This window comes from Periplaneta americana, chromosome 5, assembly GCF_040183065.1.
Source record: "Periplaneta americana isolate PAMFEO1 chromosome 5, P.americana_PAMFEO1_priV1, whole genome shotgun sequence".
In the NCBI taxonomy this organism is placed as follows: Eukaryota; Metazoa; Arthropoda; class Insecta; order Blattodea; family Blattidae; genus Periplaneta; species Periplaneta americana.
Window position 1 is genome coordinate 42,956,771 of NC_091121.1, and position 14,318 is coordinate 42,971,088.

At 35.3% G+C, this 14,318-nt stretch overlaps 1 protein-coding gene across 9 annotated transcripts in view; it reads left to right on the forward strand.

The window, feature by feature from the left end:
* The window catches only part of Dscam4 (Down syndrome cell adhesion molecule 4), an 888,085-nt gene that overhangs the window by 539,870 nt on the left and 333,897 nt on the right, over positions 1–14,318 (forward strand). For all 9 annotated transcript variants that reach the window (XR_011332025.1, XM_069825522.1, XM_069825527.1 and 6 more), the window contains exon 2: positions 2,874–2,952. Coding sequence is in view for 8 of the 9 variants with exons in the window: in XM_069825522.1 (XP_069681623.1) it covers positions 2,898–2,952 (55 nt within the window). In the remaining variant the exon portion in view is untranslated. The remainder of the gene's footprint in view (positions 1–2,873; positions 2,953–14,318) is intronic.

Here is a 14,318-nt window from a genome sequence, read left to right on the forward strand (position 1 = left end):
CAACAGACATCATAGAGTGAGGACAAATATTGCAGAAGTCCTAAAACATCTCGTTTAGGAAGTTCATGAAGAGGTTCACTGCATTTCGGCCGCAGATTCCAACAGGAACAAGGACATAATAGCCATCGACAGGGTTAAGAATAAGGCCATGGTATTAGATCCAACCATCCACTTTGAGAGAAACCCCCTCACAAGCGGACGAGGTCAACAAATAAAAACTAGAAATAATATAAACCATGCCTACCTTTCCTCTCTTCTAAATACAACATACCTGTTAATCAGTGCCCGTCAGAAGTGTGGAGAGAGATTCCCTTCCACAGTCTACCTACAAACTATTAGTGAAATTAAAATTCAAAGACTTTCAAATACAAAACATCCTATTATAAATTCTTAGGGACTCTTTACATGTCATCTAATATAACTTATATTTTAAAGAAAAGCAATTTTGTCAATATGACATTTTGGCATCAAGCGAATCCCAAATTCAAAGTTTAGTAGTGTTTTTAATCAATTAACGACTTAAAAAACATAGGCCTGACTGTTCTGTATTCAGGATCCTTACGGTGACCCTTACTGGAGGGCTGATGATTTAATCAAATCCTACTTTCTTATTTAATTTTATTTCTAATGCTAGTAATATTTGCAAAGTTTGTGGAAACGTACGTGCATACATACCTAATGAGAAATGTGGAACTTAATTTCGATTTCAACCTTTATTTTTTAATTTTCATGTTTGTTCACATACATACACATATATATGTACCGGTATATTATATATAGAATATATATGTATGTATGTATTACGTCAATGAAACCGTACTTGGGGCTTGGTTCTTCAAAGTTATATACTTTTCATTTTTCATCTGGTGTTAATTTGTAGAATTTTATAAGATTTTAGACTCCTTTCACTCATTTTCACACTGCAAATTTATTAGTTATAACTACAGCTGTTTCGGTGCATTGTCAACGTTACAGACAAATGGAGACAAAAACAAAGGAATTTCAGAATCCATTTTCACTAAATCTACAAAAATGTTAATAAGCTGTACTTCAATGCTCTCAATAACATCCAGAAAAGAATCGCTTCGGAAATGTTTCAGGATATTAGTTTTGTAAATCGGCTGTAGGAAAATGTCCGCAATTTTTCATAGGAACTAATCTCTTAAGCGTCAGATAACCAATCGGAATCACACGGGTGACCATTATCTCCAAGAAATTTGTGGATTTCCTCTCGTAGAGCAAGAAAACTTGCTAATGTGTGACCGTGACTCAGTCACTTTACTTCTATGTGGTGAATTACATCACCATATTTACTAATATGAACTAATCGTTCTTAGCACAACCAGGCCAAGTTTCACTGTTGAGACACGCAGAAACAGTCGTGTTCAAGAAATAAAACTCTAAAATCGTTAGTAATTTAATATATCGCGGAAGACGAGATGTTGCCGTAGACTGTAGTTTGGGCCGCCTTGATCTAGGCTGTAAATTCGAAGCGAGTCGTGGGATCCAACCATATGATTACAACAACAACAATAATAATAATAATAATAATAATAATAATAATAATAATGATAATAATAATAATAATAATGGTTTATTTTAACTGGCAGAGTTAAGGCCATTCGACCTTCTCTTCCACTCAACCAGTATGATACAAAATTACTACATTGCTATGAACAGAACATAATTAGTACAATAAAATACAATGCAATGCAATACAATACAATACAATACAATACAATATAGTACATAATTAATATAATACAATGACAATTATTTTTATCTTCACAACATCAATAAAATAATTATGTCATTATGTAATAATAATAATAATAATAATAATAATAATAATAATAATAATAATAATAGTCATACCTAAATAAAATAAAATTATTAAACTCAGTCACAATTATAACTTCAATCTGACTGCTCCCTTAAGAAATCGTTTAGCCTGTTCTTGAAAGTGGTTGTTGTCTGACAGCCCCTAATCTTCTGAGGTAGAGACTTCCATTCACGGGGGACTGAGACAGTAAAAGAGGATGAATAGTGGGATGTTCTATGGGCAGGAATTGCTAGGATTTGGCTCTCCTGTGACCTAGTATTTAGATTGTGATTGGAGGATAAGTGGTTAAACCGGGAACGAAGATAATTTGGAGTAGAAGTGTGGGGAACTCGAAACAAAAGAGACAGCGAATGAAGTGTTCTACGGTTATTAAGTCGCAGCCAGGATAAAGATTTGAACGAGGGTGCAATATGGTCAAATTTGCGAGTATTACTAATGAATATGACACACATATTGTGCACACGCTGCAGTTGTCAAATCTGTATTACGTCGCAATAGTCAAACAGTGGTAATACGAGGGTTTGCACTAAAGTCTGTTTTAATTCTGGCGGGAGGAAGTTTCTGAACGGGTTAAGAGAATGCATGGTATAGCACACTCTCTTAGATATTTCCTTTATTTGGCATTCTCAATTTAAATTTTCGTCCAAGTAAATGCCGAGGTTTCTGACGACGGAATGGTACGGAATAGTGGCATTATTTACTGTAATAGTTGGGATACATCTGTTGTTCATTATGTTCAGTAGTAACAATGGACTAAACAACTATAGGGTAACGTGCTCCTATTGCATCTTGCATGATATTGGTAACACACTATGTGAGATGAATTAATTTAGCTACGGGTTACATCCATAAATAAAACAAGTTGTAGTACTTCCCAGCGGACTGTTGTGCACAGCATCTCTCTCCGTGTTGGATCTCAGCTCTAAATGAAGCTCACTCTTTCATAGAACCTTTTGTTTGAGTTCCGTCGCACTAGAACAATTCCAACATCCAAAACAAAGGCAGCTTGTACATGTCTGTTTGTTTGCAGATCCTGGGGAGTCATGGGCGCATCATGAGGGGCTGCGGACATCTGCGCTGGTGCTGGAGCTCGCTGCTCTTGCCGGCAGGTAGGAGACTCTTGCTTCATATCTCAAGATATGCTTACTTTATATCACATCCAGTGTTGACTGCTATTTATTAACCACTTTATTTAGTATAAAGTGAAGTCTACGTACACATTTCGCCAGTATAATTTTTACTATATCTATACTAATAATAAATCTGTAGCCGAAATTTTTCTGGTAATTTTCGATTTTCCAAAAATAATTGGTCCTAACATATATAATTAAGCATCCTGAAACCGAAAATCGCTTTTTTGAAATTTTTGTTTGTATGTCTGTCTGTCTGTGTGTTTGTTACCTTTTCACGCCATAATGGCTGAACGGATTTCGATGAAAATTGGAATATAAATTAAGTTCGTTATAACTTAGATTTTAGGCTATATAGTATTCAAAATATATTATTTAAAAGGGGGGTTATAAGAGGGCCTGAATTAAATAAATGGAAATATCTCGCTTATTATTGATTTTCGTGAAAAATGTTATATAACAAAAGTTTCTTTAAACATAATTTGCGATAAGTTTTATTCCTTGCAAAATTTTGATAGGACTGATATTTAATGAGATAAATGAGTTTTAAAATTAAAATAACTGCCATCTAAGACTGTGTAATGAAATAAACAAATGACTTCGTCTATAAGAGGCCTTGGTCAACAACAATCGAAAGCTATGAAACATAGCCTACAGAGAATGTTTCTGTGTTTGTATGAAGTAATATCGGAAGCTAAATTAACCGATTTGTATAATTAATTATTATTTCACCATTGGAAAGTGTAGTTTCTCTAGATGGACATAATGCTATGATGTTATTACAGTAATTTTTGATATAATATAATATAATATAATATAATATGTAATATTATATAATATAATTTAAGTTATTTGAAGGGTTCAGAACCATAGTGGGCCAAGCGCCATTTACTGAATACGTAGAAAACAAGGGTTAAAATGAAGTTATTGCCATAATTCAATGGAAACCTATAACAAGTAAAATAAAATATACACATTAAATCTAAATGATATCAATCTTCATTAAACTATGGTTGCATGTAATAAAAATTAAGAAGCATGTTAAAGGAATTGTCATTGAACCAAATGAGTGTCTCTGGACCAAAATGATCGCATTTTAATTATTTGGATGCAATTTAAATTAAGTAACATATTAAACGATTTATCCTTCTATCAAACACGAATGTTCCCTGGATCAAATGTCCTATTTTAATTATGTAATTACATTATATTTATTTCTAACGGGTGCAGCGGAGCGCACGGGTACGGCTAGTTTAAAATAAAATTACCTTCCAGATTCTCTGGAAACAAAAATTGGCATGCTTAATATACATTATCTCTACATCAATAAATAATTTCAATGTTTTTTAAAACCCAACAGCTATTTTTTTTAATTATCAAATATTTTTGAGGATTTTTTTCAGCCGGGCAGCGTTTGAATGATACATTACTCAAATATTTCAATTTTGATGCAATTCTCCTTTTTATTTATTTTTAACAAGCCGTACCTGTGCGCTCCGCTGCACCTTTTAGAAATAAAGTAATTACATAATTAAAATAGGACATTTGTTCCAGGGAATATTCGTGTTTGATAGACGGATAAATCGTTTAATATGTTACTTAATTTAAATTGTATTTAAATAATTAAAATGCGGTCATTTTGGTCCAGAGAGCAATCATTTGGTGCAATGACAATTCCTTTAACATGTTTCTTGTATGCAACCATAGTGTAATGAAGATTTACATATCATTTAGTTTTAATGTGAATACTTTATATTACTTGCTATATGTTTCAGAAGTTACTGTACTAACATTGTAGAATTATGCCCATCTAGAGAAACTACACTTTCCGATGGTGAAATAATAATTAAACAATTAATTAGCTTCCGATATTACTTCATACAAACACAGAAACATTCTCTTAGGCTATGTTCAATAGGTTTCGATTGTTGTTGTCCAAGGTCCCTTATAGACGAAGTCATTTGTTTTTATTTCAGTACAGCGCTTTAGATGGCGTTGTTATTGTAATTTTAAAACTCATTTATCTCATTAAATATCAGTCTTATCAAAATTTTGTATAGAATAAAACTTATCGGAAATTATTTTTAAAGAAACGTTTGTTATGCAATATTTTTCATGAAAATCAATAATAAGCGAGATATTTCGATTTATTTAATTCAGGCCCCCTTATAACCCCCCTTTTAAATAAAGTATTTTGAATGCCATATAGCCTAAAATCTAAGTTACAACGAACTTAATTTATATTCCAATTTTCATATACATCGGTTCAGCCATTATCGCGTGAAAAGGTAGCAAACATCCAGACAGACAGATATACAAACAAAAATTTCAAAAAAGCGATTTTCGGTTTCAGGATGGTTAATTATACATGTTAACGCCAATTATTTTTGGAAAATCGAAAATTTCCAGAAAAAATTTGGCTAGAGATTTATTATTAGTAGGGTAAACTGGGGTCTGTTGGACAGTCGGGCATGTTGGACACTCTGTACTTTAACGTGTTACCTCGCCACTTGTGGGCACCACATTCTGCTAGAAGTCAATGACGGAAGTAGCCATGAGTGGGGCTACTTCCGTCATTGACTTCTAGCAGAATGTGGTGCCCACAAGTGGCGAGTTAACACGTTAAAGTACAGAATGTCCAACATGCCCGACTGTCCAACAGACTCTAGTTTACCCTATAGATAAACCTCTACAACATTCAGTAAAACCTAACATAATTGTTTTAAGAATGTTTTTATTTCTTTATACTAATTTCTTTTCAAATAAATTAAAAACAGGAAACTGAAAAACAGCTCGGTTTCTCGAACTTAATTTTGTTTAAGAACTCGAAAAAAAGTGAGATAATAGGAGTATAATCCTTTAATTCCAATTGTCGACGCATCCAGTTAGTTTAACAATAGAATAATTTGTTCAACCTTACAAAAAGATTTGCCAATGCTAGGGATGTTAAAGCGGAGTAGGGAAATGTAAATTCCGGATCAAACGAATGTCTTCCTATCGGACGCAGTTAATTTGCATGCCGTTAGCTGAGGCTCTCAAATCAAAAGCGAACGTCTTATTGTGATGTCTCCATTTCCTTCCCAATTAAATTAAGCAACATATTCTCGAGTTCTGAAGCAATTCTATCACTGTGTTTGCAGAATGACAGCTTGGCAGAGTTGACTCAGCTCTCAACTCTCCAGTGACTTGTACTATAAACTGAATTTGCTATCATTGCTAGTATGACAGTGTCGCCAACTTGTAGCAATAGAGTCTCTAAATTTAGTAACACAAGTACTTTGTTATTTTTCATTTACCTTTAAATTCACCTCAAAAATATTAGTTTTTATTATCAACATTGTTACTTGCCTTCCAACTCTAAAAGTAATATTTCATTTGTACTGTCAATATTGCTATTTACTTTCAAATTATAAAAGTAATAAGTCCACACCTGTGGAGTAACGGTCAGCGCGTCTGGCCGCGAAACCAGGTGGCCCAGGTTCGAATCCCGTTCGGTGCAAGTTACCTGGTTGAGGTTTTTTTCCGGGGTTATCCCTCAACCCAAGTTGAGCAAATGCTGGGTAACTTTTGGTGCTGGACCCCGGACTCATTTCACCGGCATTATCATCTTCATTGCATTCAGACGCTAAATAAACTGAGATGTTGATACAGCGTCGTAAAATAACCTACTAAAAAATAAATAAAAGTAATACTTCATTTGTATTGTGAACAATATTATTTAACTTTCGAATTCATTTCGATAGTTAATATCTATAATTAACTTCGAATTCCAAATGTAATATTTAATTTGTAATGTGAACATTGCTATTTATCTTGGAACTCTAAAGTAACGTTTCACCTGTATTATCAACCACGCTATTCTCAGAGTTATATTCCATTTACGCGTATATTAATAATATCGATATTTATCTTCGAATAATAAAGGCATCATTTCATTTGTATTAACTTAACTATTTATATGCGACTTATGAAAGTAAAACCTTATTTGTAATATCAACATCGCTACTTACTTTAGAATTCTAAAGTAATATTTCACTTAAATTGTCAACAACGATCTTTACCTTCGAGTACTGAAAATAATACTTCATTGATATAGGCATATCGTTATTTACTTTCGAAATCTATATTTCACTTGTATTGTGAACTTCGCTATGATTCATTCATAATCTCCTGGCCAAGGGCAGATCTTTTACTTCAACTCAGCATTCCCCAATCTTCCTCGTTTTCCGCCTTCCTCTTAGTCTCCGTATATGATCCATATATTTTAATGTTGTCTATCATCTTATTTCTTCCGCCCCGAACTTTTCACCCGTTCACCATCCCTTTCAGTAGATCCTTCACTAGTCACTTTCTTCTTAGCCAGTGACCCACCCAATTTCTTTCTCTCTTCTCTTTCTGATCAGTTTCAGCATTATTCTTTTTTCTCCCACTGTTTCTAGCATAGCTTCGTTTCCTATTTTGTATTTCCATTTCACATGCTCTATTTTTCTCCATATCCACATTTCAAATGCTTCTAAACTTTTCATTTCACTTAATCGTAATGTCTATGTTACTGCCCTATACAATTCTACACTCCGCATAAAGCACTTCATCGGTCTCTTTCCTAGTTCTTTTTCCGAAGTCTACAGAAGGCGCTCCTTTTTCTATTGAAAGCTTTCTTTGCCATTGATATCCTCTTTTTGCTTTTTGACTTTCTGACAGCAGCTAATATTACTACTTACAGCACATCCCAAGTATTTGAAGGTGTTCTACAGGGTATTTCTGAGGTAGTGTTACGAACTTTCAGGGATGATGGCGAAAAGTTCATGTATTAATTTGTCCGGAAATGACCGAGTCGAAAGTTACAAGCAAAAATAGTTGTGTGGAAATGAAATAATTTTATTCCTCTGTACATCTTATTTATGCGTATTTATCTGTACATCTTATTCATACGTATTCATCTGACGTTGTTTACGCTATTTACTTACAGTATTCCATTCAGTGCGCTGTCTGAGGGGTGGGGACAGGAAACTACACTAAAACAATGTAGAGAGCATAATGTGTAACGGACATGGTCGGTCCTGATATGCACGACTGTAGGCAGCAGTGTATGTGTACAAGTTGCAGTGTCCAGTCGATCAGTCCTAGTGAAATGGAGGAGTACACGAGAGCGGAATATGCAGACATGATTTTCGAATACGGATGAGCCAATGGGAACAGTAGACAAGCTCACAGAATGTATCGGACAAAGTACCCACGTAGGAGACATCCGGCCCATACCATCTTTCCACGACTGTTCCAAAGGTTAAAGGAAGGAGGGCACGTGGTGCAAATTACAATTCCATTTCCAAACAACTATTTTTGCTTATAACTTTCAACTCAGTCATTTCCGGACCAGGGTTCCTTATCTCAAATTGATACATGTGCCCTTCGCCATCATCCCTGAAAGTTTGTAACACCACCTCGGAAACACTCTGTACAGTATATTGTAGACAGGATAGTAATAGATAGTGTTTACAAATAATTTATTTCCCATGGTGGATCTGTATGTCCAGTAGCAAATAAAAAACATTACAATAATAAAGGTAGTAAATATTGTATTATATTACTTTATTTCGAGTATAGAAGTTACATGCAATCATTGGAATTTCCTTAAATCTCGTGTTAATTCTATCTTATCTTTGCAGTTGGAAGTAATCTCGACGTAATTGATATGAAATTGGATCGAATATGAAAAATCGTTAATTTTATAAACATTATCAATTCTATAAAATCAACATTGCGCTACACAGCCCAAAATGGCTTCTATAACAATGATTCTCATAACTCTTATTGACACGATCACCCCAGGCGTAATTACTCTATTATTATCACGAAATAAACCCTACGTAATCACTTTTAAATATAAATCAGTGCGAGAAAGGCTGCATTACCGCCCTAAATTGCAGGATCAAATTGAATAGTGTTGTTTCACATAATTCAGTTGTTGGAACTGAAATTGCTGAATCGTTGAAGCCGTTGGTTAAAAATTTACAGTACAGGCGTGACCTCTAACGGCATGACCTTATTAGCGAGTGTAATGAAAATCAATCAAAGCGGTTCACACGCCAGAAGTTCGATAACATCCTGCCAGTTTATGCGCGGAGCACAAAAAGACTTCATAAGGCGTGCCGTTTTGGATTATCGTTGCGAATTCCTATCGTCACACAGAACCGATTTTACTACGACCTACCGCCACATTTATTTGCTGTGTGCTTAACGGACCAGCGCTACTACAACATCAACAATAGGCTACGCACTTTGTCAAGTTTCTACACACTTTGTGGAGTTCATCTTTTGTTGCATCAGTTATCGATTTGCTGAATATTAAAGAGATGTACCGTAAATTGCTAGTCAGAGTTCAAGGCATATGAAGGCAGTCAGACGCAGATATTGAACCTACAACCACATTCCGTTTTCATGACGCTTGATGAAGGTTTGTAGGCACAGCGTTTTGAAGGTTCTTAAATGCATGCAGGAAACAGGTATTTGTGCATAAACATTTAAGCTCCTTGCTTAAATATTTTCCCGTAACAAGCCACTAGACCTAGATCATTGACTCATGACGATGATGATGATGATGATGATAATAATTGAATGTTTTCATTTCAAAAAGTTGTCAAAGTCAATTAATATTGGTTTGCCAGTCTTTAAATCTTCAAAAATAAGGTTCTCGGGATAGTCTAAAATAGAGCGAATAAACAAATCAGGTGGTAGACTGAACAGGAACAAGAAATCCAGTTTAATTTCTTTCTGACAGATACTGCGTCTAAGAAGTACTGTTGAAATAACTTTTGTAGAAACAAATGTTCCACGGCATGGCGCGTCCTCAGGTTTCGGTTCGAGGAGGCGGCCTCCAGATATGGAGGGTAGATGTGAATATATTGAATAAGCAGTCGCGGACAGCCGTTGAGGGATGGTCCTCCAGCTTGGGGGTTGGGCGAAGGGCTAACAGCCCAGCACCGTAAAAAAACAGCTTGTTACGAATCCTTCAAATGAGCCTCGGAATGGGGCTGATTCTCTGGCACGACCACAGCAAAGGAATAAGGTTTTGAGATTTGGTACTTGGAATGTTACAAGTCTGCATAGAGCAGGAGGGGTAACATTAGTAGCAAAAGAACTAACTAAATATAGAATAGACTTTGTGCAAGTACAGGAGGTTAGGTTAGATGGGAACGGCATAACACAAATAGGAGATTATTTGTTATATTATGGGGAAGGAAACGATAATCACCAATTAGGAACAGGATTCTTTATTCATAAAAGAAAAAAAAGTTAAATCCAGACGTTTGAGATGGGCAGGGCATGTGCACGTATGGGCGAATCCAGAAATGCATATAGAGTGTTAGTTGGGTGGCCGGAGGGAAAAAGACCTTTAGGGAGACCGAGACGTAGATGGAAAGATAATATTAAAATGGATTTGAGGGAGGTGGGATATAATGATAGAGACTGGATTAATCTTGCTCAGGATAGGGACCAATGGCGAGCTTGGTATCAAATATACAAAAAAATTCTCTCAAATTTAGGAATTATATAATAACGAAATTAATAAAATTGTGTCCCTACAGTCTTGAAGATGCACGCATGGGCCCTCGTAATGAATAATGTTTTTTTTTTATATTTGACTTATTTTAAATTAAATTGTAATTATATATATTCGACCATGTCTATGCATACATTATGCCATCGACAATAAAGTTCTATCTATCTATCTATCTATCTATCTATCTATCTATCTATCTATCTATCTATCTATCTATCTATCTATCTATCTATCTATCTATCTATCTATCTATCTATCTATCTATCTATCTATCTATCTATCTATCTATCTATCTATTTATCCATCCATCCATCCATCCATCTATCTATCTTATGTGAGGGCGGCAATGAACCTTCGGGTTCCTTAAAAGCCAGTAAGTAAGAAACAAATGTTAATAGCAGAAGATTATATAAAATCGGTCCATATATGAATCCGAAACTGCCTACTGAAGGATGCACTAGAAGGAATGGTGAACGGGAAAAGAGTTCGGGACAGAAGAAGATGTCAGATGATAGACAACATTAAGATATATGGATCATATGAGGAAACAAAGAGGAAGGCAGAAAATAGGAAAGATTGGAGAAAGCTGGGTTTGTAGTGAAAGACCTGACCTTGGGAAAAACACTAAATGAAATGAAATATGAGTCCGTTCATATATTCAACGATATAAACATAGGTACTCGTAGAAAAATGAAGCTACATAACTGCATCACTTCATTGCATTAAATTCCAAGATCAAATATGTACAAATACATACATTACAGGGCACGATTACATGCATTACATAACATAAATTACATTCTTTCCTCCTTCATACCGAAGGGTTCGGGGGCAAGAACCGCGCCATCTTTGGGCTTATTGTGTATGAACACTCACAAAAGAGTTACTGTGAAATGTGTTGAAGTCTTAACTAATCAAATTTATCATGCTATCAAAGGGAAGTACTTACTGTCGGGATATGTGGAAAGGGTTAAGACGATTACTTGCGTATTTGTTGACATTAACTTCGACGGTCAACATGGACACGGAGCATTTGATTTGTATTGTGGAATGTTGCCGTACGCAACCGATGATAACAAATACCCTGCGTACGAATTGCCCGCGCAAAACACAGTTCGAAAGAGGTTATGGTAGCACACAGACTTTACAGACCGCCATCTGTTGCTACGACGTTCTAGTTATACCAGGGATGTCGAACAGTGCTGTCAAACTGTGAAACGATTAATACTGTTTCCTACCTTAGCTGAGCTGAAACGACAGTCAGTCAGCTCGCTGTAGCAGTGTTCTGTACGCAGTGTGTTTATCAATTCTGGCGGGTGGTATGGATATGGAACGACGATTCAATAGTGAGTGGATAGATAAATATTTATCTTAAAGGACGGAAAGGCACATTGCTTAATATGTAGAAAAGAACTTGGATACATTAGACACCATAATATTAAAAGGCATTTTAATTCTACACGCCCTGCTGAAGTTTATGAACAGAAAAGTTATCCGGTTTCACTCGTGAAAAGGCTGTAGAAGAATTAAAATCAAGATTGAATTCAGAAAATCTTCCATCATCATCGGGTGTTAGTAGAATAAGCTTGGTTCGTGCTAGCTGCAAAATTTGTGAAATTATTGCAACGGCTTCAAAGCTATTTACTAACGGAGAATTTGTGAAAGGCTGTCTCATAGCTGTAGCAAAAGGGATATGTCCGGAATACGTTAATGATTTTAAATCTATATGTTTGTCTCGTAATATTGTTACAGAGCGCGTATCATAAATGGGAGATAACTTGGAGGAACAACTGATAGCAAGAATGAAAACTTTCACTTATTACTCACTAGCTCTTGATGAAAGTACCGACCGGAAAGATACGGCGCAGCTAGCTACATTATATTCATAAGGAGTGTCGATCCAGATTTCAATGTTCATTGATATCTTGTAGATGGCATTTCACTAAAGGATCGAACTCGAGGAGGAGGAGGAGGAGATATTTTTGAATCTGTAACAAAAACTATGAACAAATTTCAAGACACGCTAAAAGTAATTAATTTTATACATCAAAACAGCTTATGTTTCTGAACTTGAAGTTGCACTGCTACAACACATACACACAAAGTTGATATTTTAAACATGATATTAACAACATTATTATTATGATTTATTTCCGTCACTAACGAACAACATTCATGGAATGAGGCAGTAGATAAAACATTATTATTATTATTATTATTATTATTATTATTATTATTATTATTATCATCATCATCATTATCATCAATATACATCCTCATGTAGGCTACATTCTTAGTTTATCAAGAGTTCATCAAGTGCAAATCTAAACTGAGTTCCTAATCAATTGGTAAGGTGTATAAAAGTTATCAAAGTACCAGCCGCCGCAGTTTCGATTTTCATTATGATCATTCGGCCGGACTGCCTGCTACCTGTGTTCAACCGTTGCACGGTAAGGGAGGAGTGAAGGCTCTGCAGTTCACAGCTCGAGAGCGCTGTTCGACATCCCTGAGTTATACCATACACGTACACGTTCTCAAGTTCAGATTGAACGCCTTGATTAATAGGCAACTTCTCTGACATAGAAGCTGAAACTCGCTTCAAATCGCTGACTCACAACAGTGACGTCATGACACACTTAGAAATGAACACCCAGTATATCACGCTTCACAATTTTAGGTGAATATTATTGAAATTATGATAATAAAATTGCAAATGAAAAGTGGCGGTGAAATTAAGAAAGAAAACGGGAGAAACTCGAGAAAAACCCTCAGGAACCTTTGCTTTGTTCACCACAAGTAGACTTACGACACCGCCGTCAGTCATCGAAGCTAGTGCTCTACAAACTTAGCTACCAAGGCTTCTATTGCATTTCATTGCACAATTAGATGTGTTACATTACATTAAATGGCTATGTACATTGTATCACATTACATTGCACGGCTTCATTCGCTACGTTACATTATAATATTTGACTACATTCACTACAATACATTACACTGTGTGACTATACGCAGTACATTACATAACACTACATTCAGTATCTGTACTGTACAACTACACACATTTTATATTTAATTACTTATAATGTAACATATTAACAAACATACATACTTATACACATACTTTATGTACATGCATAACAGCACACTGAAAAGGCAACCATTTTGTACTAAAATATTCACAAGCAGGGAATCAATTGTTATCGTCTAGTTATTGGAATGTAAAAATGTTAATTGCTATGTCGACACGTTGCCATGGTTTCACATTTGCTGCAGTGTGTCGTGAACTTGATGTGATTCTATTCCAGTACTGATAACTTTGGCTCGTTATGGCTGCGTTATATATATTTCACTGTGGTTTTTCGGAATGGGTATCGAGCGTTCTAGCTAAACGAAGTGGAAATTGGCTGAAATATATATGTTCCAACTACTTCGCTGTTTAGCGTGGTTAATTTATTTATGTTCATTTGTAGCGATGCGATTTGCAATGAATTTTATCTGCAAGAATGTTCTCGTTACAGTTAATGTAGTGTAACACCGTTATTCCTAATTTCAAGAAATTATGTGACACAGCAATTAAGCTCTTGAGCTCCATAACAACTTTGGGTATGAGAAGAAATTATAAATGCATTACAGTATTATGTATCAGTTGAAGTTGTGACACTACGACTGCTTAATTTCTGTAAACATTATGTTGTTTCATTTTGTATGAAAGTTTCCTCAAGAATTAGAGTGCCAAGAGGGAATGACTACAAGGTGCAGAGAAAGGACCTCCCTTCTTAAA